Source organism: Salvelinus sp. IW2-2015, linkage group LG4q.1:29 (assembly GCF_002910315.2).
Source record: "Salvelinus sp. IW2-2015 linkage group LG4q.1:29, ASM291031v2, whole genome shotgun sequence".
Lineage (NCBI taxonomy): Eukaryota > Metazoa > Chordata > Actinopteri > Salmoniformes > Salmonidae > Salvelinus > Salvelinus sp. IW2-2015.
In genome coordinates this window covers 82,262,630-82,281,022 of record NC_036842.1, presented here as the reverse complement: position 1 = coordinate 82,281,022, position 18,393 = coordinate 82,262,630, and the positions used below count along the sequence as shown (strand labels likewise).

General features: G+C 42.4%; 1 protein-coding gene across 3 annotated transcripts in view; it reads right to left on the bottom strand.

Annotated features, from left to right (window-relative positions):
- The window catches only part of LOC111962630 (lysine-specific demethylase 7B-like), a 51,974-nt gene that overhangs the window by 8,639 nt on the left and 24,942 nt on the right, over positions 1–18,393 (bottom strand). For all 3 annotated transcript variants that reach the window (XM_023985854.2, XM_023985853.2, XM_023985855.2), the window contains exons 4-8: positions 13,374–13,534; positions 6,847–6,988; positions 5,735–5,921; positions 5,353–5,515; positions 1,633–1,720 (exon numbers count right to left, since the gene is read on the bottom strand). In XM_023985854.2, the coding sequence (XP_023841622.1) occupies positions 1,633–1,720; positions 5,353–5,515; positions 5,735–5,921; positions 6,847–6,988; positions 13,374–13,534 (741 nt within the window). The remainder of the gene's footprint in view (positions 1–1,632; positions 1,721–5,352; positions 5,516–5,734; positions 5,922–6,846; positions 6,989–13,373; positions 13,535–18,393) is intronic.

The window sequence follows — 18,393 nt, the reverse complement described above, 5'->3', positions numbered from 1 at the left end:
ATAATTTAAACTGCCTGAGTGGCACCAACACATCTAACTGCAGTGAATTCTGCAGATTGCACAGGGGCGATGTGGAACACAAAACGAAGTCAATACAGAAATAGTTTGTTGAGATCGGTGTAGAAGAACTTGACTGGCTTGCACAGAGCCCTGACCTCAACCTCATCAAACACCTTTGGGATTAATTGGAACACCGACTGCGAGCCAGGCCTAATCGCCCAACATCAGTGCCCGACCTCACTATTGCTCGTGGGTGAATGGAAGCAAGACCCCGCAGCAATGTTCCAACATCTAGTGGAAAGCCTTCCCAGAAGAGTGGAGGCTGTTATAGCAGCAAAGGGGACGACCTCCATATTAATGCCAATGATTTTGGAATGAGATGTTGGACGAGCAAATGTCCACATACTTTTGGTTATGTAGTGAATATACAGTACCAGTCAAAAGATTGGACACACCTACTCATTCAAGGGTTTTTCTTTATTTTACTATTTTCTACAAACCAAAAGTGTTAAACAAATCTAAATATATTTTAGATTCTTCAAAGTAGCCACCCTTTGCCTTGATGACAGCTTTGCACACTCTTGGCATTCTCTCAACCAGCTTCACCTGGAATGCTTTTCCAACAGTCTTGAACAGACTTGTTGGTCTGCGGTCCAACTCATCCCAAATTTCTTTACATCCCTGTTAGTGAGCATTTCTCCTTTGCCATGACAATCCATCCACCTGACAGGTGTGGCATATCAAGAAGCTGATTAAACAGCATGATCATTACACAGTTGCACCTTGTGCTGGGGACAAAAGGCCACTCTAAAATGTGCAGTTTTGTCCCACAACATAATACCACAGATGTCTCAATTTTGAGGGAGCACGCAATTGGCATGCTGACTGCAGGAATGTTCCCCAGAGCTGTTGCCAGAGACTTGAATGTTAATTTCGCTACCATAAGCAGCCTCCTATGTCGTTTTAGAGAATTTGGCAGGACTTCCAACCAGCCTCACAACCGCAGACCATGTGTAACCATGCCAGCCCAGGACCTCCACAGCCGGCTTCTTCATCTGCGGGATCATCTGAGACAAGCCACCCGGACAGCTGATGAAACCGAGGAGTATCTGTCTGTAATAAAGCCCTTTGGGTGGGGAAAAAACAAATTCTGATTGGCTGGGCCTCCCAAGTGGGTGAGCATATGCCCTCCCAGGCCCACCTATGGCTGCGCCCCTGCCCAGTCATTTGAAATCCATAGATTAGGGCCTAATGATTGTATTTAAAATCAACATATTTTCCTTATATGGATGTTGAAATTGTTGCATGTTGTGTTTATATTTTTGTTCAGTATATACACACACACACACACATTCCTGAAATCCAATCAGTTTTTCACATTGATTCATTACATTTTCTTGTTGTTGTTGAAATTAAGTGGAAACAACATTGATTCATCTAGTTTGTGCCCAGTGGGATCACGGTCAAACCATACAGACATTCTACCACTACTTCATCACTGGCCATTAAAAAGTGAAGATAACAGCGGTGTATTTGGCCATTCATTTCATAATGTTGTTACTTAGGTTAATACCAATAAAGACAGTTAATAAAATACGCATAGGCCAGTGGGGCAGTTTTTCAGGTGCTCACCTGAGCTGCATGCCTATGTTGAGGTTGTGGAGAAAGTTCCCACCGAACGCCATGCAATCCTGAGAGGTGAGAACAGCATGGATCCATCCTGGGGAACACAGAGGCGGATGGACCAAATCAACGGCTGACCTACCGATGTGGATCAAAAGGCTAGTAGCACGAGGCAAACAGTCTGCCAACTGAAAATCAATCCATCACCCTCTCCAGTTTCAAGTTTCTCTGAAACCTGCTTTGCATGTAATACATTTAAACATTTAATTTGGAACATTTTGGAATTCTTGTTTTCCAGCTGTATGTTTAAGACACAAAGGGTTTAGGAAAGGATTGTATTATTACACCAGAGGATATATCCTTCCATGTGGCAGCAGTGCAGCCAAACAGGTGTGACAGTGCTGTGCCGGTGGACCCTAAACATAATAAATGCTCTGTCATGGAGGATGAACAGGGAGCTGCTGTGGCCCAAGCAGAGAGGATGGTAGCCGCTCAAGAGATTATATGGATGGCTGATACCAGATGGGGTTCTCTCAACCACTGCCTGTCTGCAGGTCGCCTACATACCAGCCATCAATAGCCCAACACTGACCTTCCCTACCAGGGGCCCTTTGGTTTCCCGTGATAATTAAAGTGTCTGAAATGGTTTATGTTACAACATACACTACCGGTCAAAAGTTTCAGAACACCTACTCGTTCAAGGGTTTTTCTTTATTTTTACTATGTTCTACATTGTAGAATAATAGTGAAGACATCAAAACTATGAAATAACACATATGGAATCATGTAGTAACCAAAAAATGTGTTAAATAAATCTAAATATATTTTATATTTGAGATTCTTCAAATAGCCATCCTTTGCCTTGATGACAGCTTTGCACACTCTTGGCACAATCCCCCACTCTAAAATTCTCTTTAGCTGAACTGTTCTTTCAGTTACATTCATCTACGATGTCAGGAGATAGAAATATATTTGTTGTATTAGTCTATGTACTTAGAAACACATTACATTTTTCCCTGTGGAAAATTGTGAAACATCCTTACCTTGCTTTTTTTGGCAAACACCCTGGAAAGCCCACCCAAATGCACATTGAGATTGGGAAAGGGAAAACCTAGTCAGTTGCATACGCGGCATTTAACCTAACCCCTCTAAATCTGAGAGGTGCGGGGGCCTGCCTTAATCGACGTCCACATCGTCAGCGCCCGGGGAGCAGTTGTTGGGGGTTAAATGCCTTGCTCAAGGGCAGAAAGGCAGATTTTCCACATTGGGGATCCGAAACAGCGACCTTTCAGTTACTGGCCCAACGCTCTTAAGTGCTAGGCTACCTGCCGCCTCATGGCTACCTTATTTATGAGTGTCATGCTTTAGTGGGGCATTGATAAACAATGTCTTTACATGGGGATTAACATTGTTTGCATATTAAAGAATGCTGGTTGTGTCCGTTTATATACTGAGGGTCTGTGTGTGCGTACTGGGGGCCTGTGGGAGCGATTTGACAGGTTGGTGAAGAGGGACCATGAGCGTGACCCAATATGGACCAGGGCCGGGCAGCTCTCCCAGCAGGGAGCCACTCGTAATCTCACAGTGTCTGCTAGCATCATCAGCCCAGAGAGCTTTCACACGCCCCAGCACACCAACTGGGAAAAGCAGCCTTGTGGGAAGCCATGTGGTTTCCCTCTAGTGAAAAAAACAAGTTTCACGAAAATAATTTGGAAATCTGCTTCTCTGCCCTGTGGTTAGAGAAACTGGATAATATATATATATATATCTCATACACAGTGCCTTGCAAAAGTATTCATCCACCATTTTTCCTATTTTGTTGCATTACAACCTGTAATTTAAATGGATTTTTATTTGGCTTTCATGTAATGGACATACACAAAATAGTCCAAATTGGTGAAGTGAAATGAAAAAAATAACTTGTTCCAAAAAATTATAAAAAACTGAAAAGTAGTGCATGCTATGAAGCCTCTAAATAAGATCTGGCGCAACCAATTACCTTCAGAAGTCACATAATTAGTTAAATAAAGTCCACCTGTGTGCAATCTAAGTGTCACATGATCTGTCACCTGATCTCAGTACATATACACACCTGTTCTGAAAAGCCCCAGAGTCTGCAACACCACCAAGCAAGTGGCACCATGAAGACCAAGAAGCACTCCAAACAGGTCAGGGACAAAGTTGTGGAGAAGTACAGATCAGGATTGGGTTATAAAAAAATATCCCAAACTTTGAACATCCCACAGAGCACCATTAAATCCATTATTAAAAAATTGAAAGAATATGGTACCACAACAAACCGGCCAAGAGAGGGCCGCACACCAAAAGCTCCACAGCGGAGATTGGCGTATGTGTCCATAGGACCACTTTAAGCCGTACACTCCACAGAGCTGGGCTTTACGGAAGAGTGTCCAGAAAAATGCCGTTGCTTAAAGAAAAAAATAAGCAAACATGTTTGGTGTTTGCCAAAAGGCATGTGGGAGACTCCCCAAAAATATAGAAGAAGGTACTCTGGTCAGATGAGACTAAAATTTAGCTTTTTGGCCATCAAGGAAAATGCCATGTCTGGCGCAAACCCAACACCTCTCATCACCCCGAGAACACCATCCCCACAGTGAAGCATGCTGGTGGCAGCATCATGCTGTGGGGATGTTTTCCCATCGACAGGGACTGGGAAACTGGTCAGAATTGAAGGAATGATGGATGGCGCTAAATACAGGGAAATTCTTGAGGGAAACCTGTTTCAGTCTTCCAGAGATTTGAGACTGGGACAGAGGGTCACCTTCCAGCAGAACAATGACCTTAAGCATACTGCTAAAGCAACACTCGAGTGGTTTAAGGGGAAACATTTAAATGTCTTGGAATGGCCTAGTCAAAGCACAGAACTCAATCCAATTGAGAATCGGTGGTATGACTTAAAGATTGCTGTACACCTGCAGAACCCATCAAACGTGAAGGAGCTGGAGAAGTTTTGCCTTGAATAATGGGCAAAAATCCCAGTGGCTAGATGTGCCAAGCCTATAGAGACATACCCCAAGAGACTTCCAGCTGTAATTGCTATAAAAGGTGGCTCTACAAAGTATTGCCTTTGGGGGGGTGAATAGTTATGCATACTCAAGTTCTGTTTTTTTTTCTTATTTCTTGTTTGTTTCACTAAAAATATTTAGCATTTTCAAAGTGGTAGGCATGTTGTGTAAATCAAACGACAGAAACCCCCCCCCCAAAATCAATTTAAATTCAAGGTTGTAAGGCAACAAAATAAGAAAAATACCAAGGGGGTGAATACTTTCGCAAGCCACTGTGTGTGTGTGTGTATGTATGTATATAAATAAAGCATCACCTATTTGACTTGCCATATGATGTGGGGAGGACCATATGATGTGAGGAAGTTCTGTGAACCACAGTTGACGGAAGGAAGATGGCATGTGGTTCTGGTGTCCACGGTGACAAAGTGGTTCACTCAGGCCCTCCGGCATTTACAGTTGAAGACACAAATCACACAGGCCTTCCTGTGAGACACCATCAAAGGCTAGCTGGTCCGCTCAGTGCCAAGTAGAAAAACAGCTCTACGGCTCCTTATGGCTCTTGTGTTTTTTAATGCCCTTAAGCAGAGCTTTGGAAATATAGTGCTGTATATGAGGCATGTTGAAACAGTTCCTTATAAAAAATGAACACATTTTGTCCTGAGGTGAGAACGGAGACAGTTGCAGAAACGTAATCGCTCCTCACCTGTGGGGATGAGGACGGTGGTTCCCTGCGGCACCACACACTTGTAGCACTGGTCCACCTTGTCCCCGAAGAACACCTCGCTCTGATTGGGGGACGAACTCCACACCTCGTATAGTGCAAGATTATCCTGGGTCGGCTTGATCAAGTAGAAAATCTTCTCTCCCTTCAGGACAAAGATTAAACATTTTAATTATTAACATAAATGTACAGTAACGTATCTGAGGGGAATATTTGTGGTTAATCATGCTGGGCTGTCAGACTACATAGCCAAAGCAAACAGACTTGAACAACTCTGGAGCCTAACCGTTGCACATATTTCAAAAGGGATACGCTGCGGTCTGAAGATATACAATATGCTGAGCACAGCAATTCCCCAGTTTACCCAGAGTACATGGTACCACACGGATGTGCCTCCGAAGTCTATGTGGAAGTCTGTGTAGCTGTCCTTCACCCCCATCAGGCAGTACTTCTGAACAAAGGGCTTGGGGAAGAAGGAGTCATCTGGCCAGTAGTTCTCCACCCAGGACATCTTCTGAGCGATATCAGGCACCACCACCAGCTCTGCCATCCTGAGAGAATACAAAATGAGAGTTTAGGGATCTTCTACCAGTAAGGCAGAGTCATTTGTCACGCGACTCATCTTTCAATACATCCATCATTGCGCACTAATAAGGCTAAACCGTTCGTCATGCGACACCTTCAGATCACTGTTCACCAATCAGCCAGGTATTGACCAATGAGATTCATTTAAAATAATGCATTTCTCCCCACCTCTTTGCCGTTTTCGCTTTCTGTTTTACAGATCACCCACCAACAGGTCTGAGGCCTCGTCTTATCGTAGGGGGATTGGCTTCATCGCCCCCTGCCTGCTAATCAGGCAGAGCTGACGGTTCTAAATCAGTCGGCCCTAATGGGGTTCCTCCAGAGGACACCTTTTCAGATGACAAGACACATTCTTTTCTAAAAAAAATACAGTCTTTCAAATGATCATTTCCACTGTAAAGCCTGGTAGAACATTGATGCTCAGTTATGAAGGATCAAAGCTCAGTCTCATATTTTTTTCCAACCCTTTCCGTCTCTCTAAATAGGCTGTAAGCAAAGTGCCTGTGGGCAGGGGATCCCTTCTGCTTGTCTGTAGTAGACAGCATATCTTCAATAGTGCCGTCAGCGCTGTACTTCTGAACTCAGCAAGAATTTGCATCCCTGCTGTTTGGAGTGCAATGCTCATGTCCTCTCACTACTATACTTGCAAGCATGGGGAATATACATTTTGACATTATTATAGTCCTACAATGTCACTGAATCACAGGAGTATTCACTAAATCATAGCAGGTAATCTATAACAATTGTATTAAGTGCTTTTAGCTACAAATATTCTAATTATAAATGGTGAATATTTAGTGAAGCCAGAAAATACTAAAGTCAATCCAAATTATACAATGATCAAATCAGCAGCAGGACATGTGTTAACTGCGAAAAGTAACCAATACTTACTTGGTGTCTGAAAACTCCAGACTGATCACATTCAGCACCTTTGGCCGATGAGGTTTGTAGTAATACTTGACAAACTCTCGAAGCTTCATTTTGCTGTCTGCCTGTCTGGCAACATCAATGACATCCACGATTTTGTCACCACCTGCAAGAGAATGTGTCAGATCAGATGATTTATGCCATGTGGGAGGGAGTTAGGCCTAAAGGGCAGTTAAGGATAGGACAGGCATTAACACTTGAATGTAGCATGTTAGGTAAGGACAGGTGGATTTGAAATTATATTACAGCCATATTATTAGGTGTGATTCATGATGGAATATCACAGAACAGCAGACTGATAAATGCTAAGCTCTGCTTTAAAAAAAAATACTGTAACATTTTGAATTCTACCAGGTATAGTCAAACCAGTCCAATCCCTGCCCTCTCCCCCAGCCCAGCCACGGGGCCAGTCAGAGCCACTAGAGTTCTCAAGCGCAGTTGTCCAATGATGGAGGCTGCAAGGCGTTAAGCTTGCTGACACTTTCATAACCCCCCTAATACTTCTGATGGATACCTCAGTGCTGCTGCAGTCTCCCCACTGGAGGAGGTGCATTGAAAAATCCAAAGCAATCTCTCCAGATCCAATTACTGTACTCCCAGTGATGAAGGCAACAACAGGAGGAGGGAAGGCTTGGAGGGTACCTAGTAAGAGTTGGTTAATGTCTTTCATGTGTGTAAATAACCTCACCTGTATACAACTGGCAAACGGCAAATAGAAAATGGCGGAGGGGGGAGCGGTGAACAGACATGGGGCAGTACCAGGACAGCTGGTAGTTGTGCAAGCCCAGCCCTGTTTGGCCCCACTGGCCACCGCTTGATGTCAGGGAACAGCTAAAGGCAGAGCAGCCTCACATACAGAACAGCCAGGAGAGCACCTGTGTACAAATGGGGAAGGGCGCTGCCTGGGCGTAGTATGACCAACGACAAGTGGGGGCAATAAATCTCTCCAGCCACAAATGTCCTAGGCAAATATTTATGGTCCTCATATAAGCAATTATGATCTCTTCATCAATCTTTTCATCCAGTACCAGTCAGGGACCAGAAGCACAGGTTTCCTGGAGAATAGATGAGGCTTTCTTAGTACCAGGTCTGAAGTGCTTGGATAGTGTGATGTAACAACCATGCTCCGAAAAGGGCAATAGCTGATTTACAACAGGTTTGCCATTAGGCTAAAATGGAGAGATGGCATGGAAAACACATTTTTCAATACAATATCTTACTGGGCCTAGCAGGCAGAGTGCCCAATGAGCTAAATTGATTAGCTGGGCAGCTGGCCTGTGGTGAATGCTTGGATTGTTATGAAGCATTTAAACATTATTGTGAATATAATAAATGTACAGTGGGGCAAAAAAGTATTGTCAGCCACCAATTGTGCAAGTTCTCCCACTTAAAAAGATGAGGCCTGTAATTGTCATCATATGTACACTTCAACTATGACAGACAAAATGAGAAAAAATAATCCAGAAAATCACATTGTAGGATTTTTAATGAATTTATTTGCAAATTATGGTGGAAAATAAGTATTTTGTCAATAACAAAAGTTTCTCAATACTTTGTTATATACCCTTTGTTGGCAATGACAGAGGTCAAACGTTTTCTGTAAGTCTTCACAAGGTTTTCACACACTGTTGCTGGTATTTTGGCCCATTCCTCCATGCAGATCTCCTCTAGAGCAGTGATGTTTTGGGGCTGTTGCTGGGCAACACGGACTTTCAACTCCCTCCAAAGATTTTCTATGGGGTTGAGATCTGGAGACTGGCTAGGCCACTCCAGGACCTTGAAATGCTTCTTACGAAGCCACTCCTTCGTTGCCCAGGCGGTGTGTTTGGGATCATTGTCATGCTGAAAAACCCAGCCACGTTTCATCTTCAATGCCCTTGCTGATGGAAGGAGGTTTTCACTCAAAACCTCACGATACATGGCCCCATTCATTCTTTTCTTTACACGGATCAGTCGTCCTGGTCCCTTTGCAGAAAAACAGCCCCAAAGCATGATGTTTCCACCCCCATGCTTCACAGTAGGTATGGTGTTCTTTGGATGCAACTCAGCATTCTTTGTCCTCCAAACACGACGAGTTGAGTTTACCAAAAAGTTCTATTTTGGTTTCATCTGACCATATGACATTCTCCCAATCTTCTTCTGGATCATCCAAATGCTCTCTAGCAAACTTCAGACGGGCCTGGACATGTACTGGCTTAAGCAGGGGGACACGTCTGGCACTGCAGGATTTGAGTCCCTGGCGGCGTAGTGTGTTACTGATGGTAGGCTTTGTTATTTTTGCTCACCGTTCTTGTGATCATTTTGACCCCACGGGGTGAGATCTTGCGTGGAGCCCCAGATCGAGGGAGATTATCAGTGGTCTTGTATGTCTTCCATTTCCTAATAATTGCTCCCACAGTTGATTTCTTCAAACCAAGCTGCTTACCTACTGCAGATTCAGTCTTCCCAGCCTGGTGCAGGTCTACAATTTTGTTTCTGGTGTCCTTTGACAGCTCTTTGGTCTTGGCCATAGTGGAGTTTGGAGTGTGACTGTTTGAGGTTGTGGACAGGTGTCTTTTATACTGATAACAAGTTCAAACAGGTGCCATTAATACAGGTAACGAGTGGAGGACAGAGGAGCCTCTTAAAGAAGAAGTTACAGGTCTGTGAGAGCCAGAAATCTTGCTTGTTTGTAGGTGACCAAATACTTATTTTCCACCATAATTTGCAAATAAATTCATTAAAAATCTTACAATGTGATTTTCTGGATTTTTTCCCCCTCATTTTGTCTGTCATAGTTGAAGTGTACCTATGATGAAAATTACAGGCCTCTCATCTTTTTAAGTGGGAGAACTTGCACAATTGGTGGCTGACTAAATACTTTTTTGCCCCACTGTACATAGCGCTTTTCATTAAACAGAATCTCAAAGTCTCTTTAAAAAAATAAAATATATGTCAAAATGAATAATGTCAGAAAATATTTTCAGACTAATCTACCCCCAAAGAGACCCACACATGAATACGGCCATTCATTGACTGGACCATTTGGATTTGATTGTCAGGTTGACACAGGTTGACACCACAGGCTTAGCTTAAAGATGCACTATGCAGAAATCGCACCGCCATTTCCTGGTTGCAAAAATTTAGTATAGAGAATCATTGTACCATTTAAACCGCTGTGAAATATATTTTCTTTAACCAAAAATAATGTATTTTCAGCTGGTGTACAAAACCAAAAGTAAAAATGCAAAAACAAAACTTAAGAATGGGAATCATAGAATAACGCACATAGAACAGATATTCAGCTTCTTAGACTGATGTTCAATGAGAAAGAAATATATGTTGTAGATCTTTCAATGTGAAAAAAATTACATATTGCAGCTTAGGAGCTGAAAGCCAAGGAGCTTTCAGGAGTCCCAGTGCCATAAAGACCACAACATCTCACTGTGAGAATGAAGAGTAACGAATTACTGGGAGAAGTCTGTGTGCTTCTGCCAGTGACAAATAACATTGTGTTCAGACCTACAGAACAGTGCACAAAATGATTTAGTCTCTGACATAGTAGCGAGATCAGAGTTTGGAGCATGATTACCCCAATGGAAAAGCATACCATTAACCCTTTCTAGTGTACAGTTCCACTGCCACACTCTGACTGTGGGCATTAAATAAAAAAACCTTGAGACAATGATTCCCATGCTAAGAGGCACAATGGCCAGTGCTGCACTTTCTCAGGTTAGCTGCAAAAGTGAGATGGTTTTGTCTCCACTCTGTGTGTGTGTGCAGTAGACTGAAGGAGCAGAGTGAACGTAATTTGAGCCCAAAAAAAACTTAGCCGGACATGAACCTGAGATGTCTGATAATGTACTGGGAAAGTAAGGGGATTCCATAAGTACCAAACTCAATTGTGGAGAGAGGTGATGAAACACTGTCTTCTGTAAACTAATCCACCATTATCTACACACGTTTTCATTATTGGTGGATTAAAGGTAGACTCAGAGATAGGACGTAGATGCAGAAAGTAAACAGCATTGTGGGTCAATTTCCGCAACAACTAAGAACATTGAAGTGCGAGGCTCAACTTCACTGTTTTGGTGCACTGACTACCACACTGAACAGTGTAAAGCGAACCCCTACACTAGAGATTGACTCGGAAGTGAAAATTCATTCCTGTGAATATTTTTCCTGTATTGTTCTGATCCAGCAACAGTTCTATAACCCCAAAACGTTCCTGCCCCTTCCCGATAAAAATCACTCCCGTCCTGTGCTCATTTTTACTCGCAGAAATATGTAGGCTATTGTGTAAAATGAAGTATTTAAAATAATTTCAGTAATTCAATATGCAACTGTGATATGTGGTTGTCTTTACTATCTTAGTTAAATGCACTGACTAAGTTTCTCTGGATAAGAGTGTTTTCTAAATACACTTTTTCACTCAGGTCCCCCTTCCAGCATTAGGGCACAATCCGTGCCTCCACCCCCACGCACACACATTTCTATGGACACAAGCACTGTTCATGACACAAACTTCTCACCTCTCTTGTTGGCAGAGAGACAATGTTGTAGGTTTAAAGTTTATTTCCTGCAATGCTACACACTTTGTCATGTCTAATGTGTATTCATGTGATATTTGAGTGACTACATTACTACAAAATCTATGGGATAAAAAAAAACCTAGCTAAAAAAAACGCTAGCTGACATGGGCTACTTGATCTGGACATTTTCGACAAGTAATAAATAGCTCTCTAAGGTCTGCAATGACTGACATGACAAGAGGAAAACTGATGATGTAGTAGTACATAGCGTTGTACGAAATCTTCATTTTCTTGGCAATTTCTCGCATGGAATAGCCTTCATTTCTCAGAACAAGAATAGACTGACGAGTTACAGAAGAAAGTTCTTTGTTTCTGGCCATTTTGAGCATGTAATCGAACCTATAAATGCTGATGCTCCAGATAAATAGTCTAAAGTCCACTTTTATTGCTTCTTTAATTCAGCACAGTTTTCAGCTGTGCTAACCTAATTGCAAAAGGGTTTTCTAATGATCAATTAGCCTTTTAAAATGATAAACTTGGATTAGCTAACACAACGTGCCATTGGAACACAGGAGTGATGGTTGCTGATAATGGGCCTCTGTAAGCCTATGTAGATATTCCATTTTTTTTTTTTATCTAAAAAAGAAAATCTGCCGTTTCCAGCTACAAAAGTCATTTACAACATTAACAATGTCTACACTGTATTTCTGATCAATTTGATGTTATTTTAAATGAAAAAAAAAAGTGCTTTTCTTTCAAAAACAAGGACATTTTTAAGTGACCGCAAACTTTTGAAAGGTAGTGTATGAATATTTAGGCTCCAACACTTACAACATGAACTTACAATTTTTAAAAAAAAGTATAAAACTCAGTGGCAGTACTGCATCAGTCAATTTATTTTGTATTTCACTCTTCACCTCACATGGCACGGGTTTAGTAAAATACGCAAACAATTGGGCTTGACCGGTAACGTTGTTGGGAGAAGGCCTAGAGCAGCTATGCCACACCGTTTGGTTGGTAGCCCATTTGATTAAACCACAGCATTTTTATAAAACATTTTACATGCTGTGTACTCAGTTCCTTCATTGTCAAAGACAACCATAAAATGTAGCTAAAACATTGCTCTTTCCTTGGCTCTAATGTTAATGATAGGTCCTTGGCTGCAACTCCTCTCTTGAAGGCTTCATCATTCACTGACTTAGCCTATGTTGGCATCTGAGGTAAAGTAGTCACTGGCTAAAACTGGAGCGAGGCGCGAGAGTGAGCCGACGGAAGGGGGAGGGGGGAAATAAGCATTTATTTTGTATAGATTCATTTATTTTCCCAAAGAAATTTAAAACTCAGTGTATACCTATTCCTGTACTGCCCGTTCCTGTTGACTGTCGATCCGGTCCCAAACTTGACTCTAGAACTTCACTCCCATTCCTGCCGGAATCGCTCGGGACCCGCAAGATCAGTAAGAGTCCTGTTGCAGTGTTAAACCTCCACCGTGCACATGGGCAGATACTGTGTGTGACCGTGTGAGAGAAAAGTCTTGCATCTCACTCATCTCAATATATGGGGTGCTGCTCATGGCAACATAATTTCACTGACTCTACCTTTAATGTAATATGTAAAAAGACGGACAAAGTAAACCTCCCAGCTCGTTTACCTGAGATGGCCCCGAGGCACATTAAGTTACAGTAATGTACAGACAGGTTACACAGCAAGCACTTAAATATTAATCCTAAATCCTCAACAAGATGCTGAGCTAGCATCTCATTAATAAACACATTCGATTTAACATCTCCCTCAGTGGTAAATGATCCAGAAATGTCTAGAGAGCTTGTGTTCATAGAAAACATATATTAGCACACTGACCCAATTCCTTTGAAAATGGGCAAGTTCTGAAAATAAATATGTTACAGTTAATGTACTCAAATCAAACAAAGGCACCAAAACAGCACACTGTGATCGATTCTTAAAATATTCTCTTCTTACCAACATACTCCTCCACATCCCTGACAGAGAAGCTGGAGGGGGGCAGCTTGAGACCCAGTCCGCCTAGTTGGGGAACGGCGATGGGGTAGCTGAAGCCCTGCTTCTCCAGGTACTTCTGTGTTACCTGATGCCCCTGCATCTGCACCAGGATCTCAGCCGCACTGCAACAAAGGAAAGAGGGGTCATTTATATGAATACATCTGATCAAATAACATTTTTGGTCACATGCGCCAAATACAACAGGTGTAGACTTTACCGTGAAATGCTTACAACACGAGCCCTTAAAACTTCTTATGGCTGCAATCCCGTTAACGGGATGATATGACAACAGCCAGTGAAAGTGCAGGGCGCCAAATTCAAACAGAAATCTCATAATTAAAATTCCTCAAACATACATGTATCTTATACCATTTTAAAACGTAATCTTGTTGTTAATCCCACCAAAGTGTCCGATTTCAAATAGGCTTTACAGCGAAAGCACCACAAACGATTATGTTAGGTCACCGCAAAATCACAGAAAAACACAGCTATTTTTCCAGCCAAAGACAGGAGTCACAAAAAGCAGAAAGAGATAAAATGAATCACTAACCTTTGATGATCTTCATCAGATGACACTCATAGGACTTCATGTTACACAATACATATGTTTTGTTCGATTAAGTTCATATTTATATTCAAAAACCTCCATTTACATTGGCGCCATGTTCAGAAATGCCTTCAAAATATCCGGAGAAATTGCAGAGAGCCACATCAAATAACATAAATCCTCATCAAAAACTTTGATGAAAGATACATGTTTTACATAGAATTAAAGATACACTTGTTCTTAATGCAACCGCTGTGTCAGATTTCAAAAAGCTTTCGGCAAAAGCACAATAATCTGAGAACAGCGTTCAGCCACAAAAGTAAGCTATACAGTTACCCGCCAAATTGTGCAGTCAACAAAACTCATAAAAAGCATTATAAATCTTCACTTACCTTTGCTGATCTTCGTCGGAATGCACTCCCAGGACTCCCACTTCCACAAGAAATGTTCGTTTTGTTCGGTAATGTCCATCATTTATGTCCAAATAGCTATTTTTGTTAGCGTGTTTGGTAAACAAATCCAAACGCTTGTGCAGGTCCAGCCGAACGAAAACTTCAAAAAGTTATATTACAGGTCGAAGAAACTTGTCAAACTAAGTATAGAATCAATCTTTAGGATGTTATCATAAATATTCAATAACGTTCCAACCGGAGAATTCCTTTGTGTCTATAAGAAGTAATGGAACGCAGGTCCCTATCATGTGAAATGCACGTGACCAGGACCTGGCTCTCTGCCAGACCACTGACTCGAACAGCTCCCATCCGGCTCCACATCACAGTAGAAGCTTCATTCGAGGTTCTACAGACTGTTGACATCTAGTGGAAGCCGTAGGAAGTGCAAAGAGATCCATATCCTACTGTGTATTCAATAGGCGATGAGTTGAAAATCGACCAAACTCAGATTTCTCACTTCCTGGTTGGATTTCTTCTCAGGTTTTTGCCTGCCATATGAGTTCTGTGATACTCACAGACATAATTCAAACCGTTTTTGAAACTTCAGAGTGTTTTCTATCCAATACTACTAATAATAATATGCATATATTAGCAACTATGACTGAGGAGCAGGCCGTTTACTCTGGGCACCTTTGTGCACCTTTCATCCAAGCTACTCAATACTGCCCCTGCAGCCATAAGAAGTTTTAACCAACCAAAGTGAAAAAGTAAGATTTTTTTATTTTTTATGTAATAGTAACACAATAAAATAACAATAACCACAGCTGCAGGAAGTAGTTGGGGTGGGGGTGTTGCAATTTTTGCAGATGTTTTTTGTGCCCGTGATGAAGACATCTATATCGGTCCACTAATACAGTAAAGGCCCAGTGTACAGTCGTGGCCAAAAGTTTTGAGAATGACGCAAATAATAATTTCCACAAAGTTTGCTGCTTCAGTGTCTTTAGATACTTTTGTCAGATGTCACTATGGAATACTGAAATATAATTACAAGCATTTCATAAGTGTCAAAGGCTTTTATTGACAATTACATGAAGTTTGAAATATTTGCAGGGTTGACCCTTCTTTTTCAAGACCTCTACAATCCGCCCTGGCATGCTGTCAAATTCACTTCTGGCCCACATCCTGACTGATGGCAGCTCATTCTTGCATAATCAATGCTTGGAGTTTGTCGGAATTTGTGGGTTTTTGTTTGTCCACCCACCTCTTCAGGATTGACCACAAGTTCTCAATGGGTTTAAGGTCTGGTGAGTTTCCTGGCCATGGACCCAAAATATCGATGTTTTGTTCCCTGAGCCACTTAGTTATCACTTTTGCCTTATGGCAAGGTGTTCCATCATGCTGGAAAAGGCATTGTTCGTCACCAAACTGTTCCTGGATGGTTGGGAGAAGTTGCTCTCGGAGGATGTGTTGGTGCCATTCTTTATTCATGGCTGTGTTCTTAGGCAAAATTGTGAGTGAGCCCACTCCCTTGGCTGAGAAGCAACCCCACACATGAATGGTCTCAGGATGCTTTACTGTTGGCATAACACAGGACTGATGTTAGCGCTCACCTTGTCTTCTCCGGACAAGATTTTTTCCAGATGCCCTAAACAATCAGAAAGGGGATTCACCAGAGAAAATGACTTTACCCCAGTCCTCAACAGTCCAATCCCTGTACCTTTTGCAGAATATCAGTCCGTCCCTGATGTTTTTCCTGGAGAGAAGTGGCTTCTTTGCTTCCCTTCTTGACACCAGGCCATCCTCCAAAAGTCTTCGCCACACTGTGCGTGCAGATGCACTCACACCTGCCTGCTGCCATTCCTGAGCAAGCTCTGTACTGGTGGTGCCCCGATTCCGCAGCTGAATTAACTTTAGGAGACGGTCCTGGTGCTTGCTGGACTTTCTAGGGCGCCCTGAAGCCTTCTTCACAACAATTGAACCGCTCTCCTTGAAGTTCTTGATGATCTGATAAATGGTTGATTTAGGTGCAATCTTACTGGCAGCAATATCCTTGCCTGTGAAGCCCTTTTTTTGCAAAGCAATGATGACGGCACGTGTTTCCTTGCAGGTAACCATGGTTGACAGAGGAAGAACAATGATTCCAAGCACCAGCCTCCTTTTGAAGCTTCCAGTCTGTTATTCGAACTCAATCAGCATGACAGAGTGATCTCCAGCCTTGTCCTCGTCAACACTCACACCTGTGTTAACGAGAGAATCACTGACATGCTGTCAGCTGGTCCTTTTGTGGCAGGGCTGAAATGCAGTGGAACTGTTTTTGGGGGTTTCAGTTCATCTGCATGGCAAAGAGGGACTTTGCAATTAATTGCAATTCATCTGATCACTCTTCATAACATTCTGGAGTATATCCAAATTGGCATCATACAAACTGAGGCAGCAGATTTTATGAAAATTGGAACGTCTGGAAGAAACCTGGCACCATCCCTACAGTGAAGTGTGGTGGCAGCATCATGCTGTGGGGTTGTTTTTCAGCAGCAGGGACTGGGAGACTAGTCAGGATTGAGGGAAAGATGAACAGAGCAAAGTACAGAGAGAAATCCTTGATGAAAACCTGCTCCAGAGTGCTCAAGACCTCAGACTGGGGTGAACGTTTACCTTGCTACAGGACAACGACCCTAAGCACACAGCCAAGACAACGCAGGACTGGCTTCGGGACAAGTCTCTGAATGTCCTTGAGTGGCCCAGCCATAGCACGGACTTGCACCCGATCGAACATCTCTGGAGAGACCTGAAAAAAGCTGTACAGCAACGCTCCCCATCCAACCTGACAGAGCTTAAGAGGATCTGCAGAGAGGAATGGGAGAAACTCCCCAAATACAGGTGTGCCAAGCTTGTAGCGTCATACCCAAGAAGACTTGAGCCTGTAATCGCTGCCAAAGGTGCTTCAACAAAGTACTGAGTAAAGGGTCTGAATACTTATGTAAATGTGATAATTTTAAATGAGCAACAATTTCTAAAAACCTGTTTTTGATTTGTCATGTGGTCTTGTGTGTAGATTGATGAGGGAAAAAAACAATTTAATCAATTTTAAAATAAGGCTGTAACGTAACAAAATGTGGGAAAAGTCGAGGTCTGAATACTTTCCAAAGGCACTGTAAGTAGGGGTAAAAGTGACTAGGCAATCAGGATAGATAATAAACAGTAGCAGCATGTGAAGAGTGTGAAAGTGTGTGTATGTGTGGAGGGGACGTCAATATGCATGTGTGTGTGTGTGAACGTGTGTGGGTATAAATTTACACACGTGTGTGTTGGAATGTCAGTGTAGTATGTGTGAGTGTGGTGGGTAGTCCAGTGACTGTGCATAAAGCCGGTGCAAGAGAGAGTCAGTGCAAATAAAAAGGGGGTCAATGCAAATAGTCCGTGTAGCCATTTGATTCACTGTCAGCAGTCTTATGGCTTGGGGGAAGAAGCGATTCAGGTGCCTTTTGTTCACAGACTTTGCGCTCCGGTACAGCCTGATTTGACTCTTTTTAAGTAGATGCATTCCTGGAGTGTGTTGACCAATCATCCTTCATGTATTCACATTCAAGGGCCACAGGCTGAATACATGAAGGTGGTCTGTTGATGGTTGGTCTGTTGTCATAGTTTTCTATGACCTATTACAGCTGTCAAAGTAGGCACCACTGCAGTGTTTATGCTGCGCTCGTAACCAAGTGAGAAGTGGGAATTTACCACATACAACTGTGAAAAATCCACTTGAACAGCCCTCCAACAGGTAATTACTAGTGGGAAACTCATCCATCATCCTGAGCCCCCACATGCTGACCTCTGACCTCACCTACAAAGGAAATTACCTCGATAATAGCATCTCCGGCAGTAAAATGCAACAAAACATTATTTATAAAAAGCAATCTATTAATATGTTTAACACAAATTGTTAACAAGCATGATAGTTGTACTTTTAGTTTATGGTTTACGCAGCTTGAGGCCATTAGCAAATTGGCATTTCTCAACGAGTTTAAAAAGAACGTAAATGCATCCAACT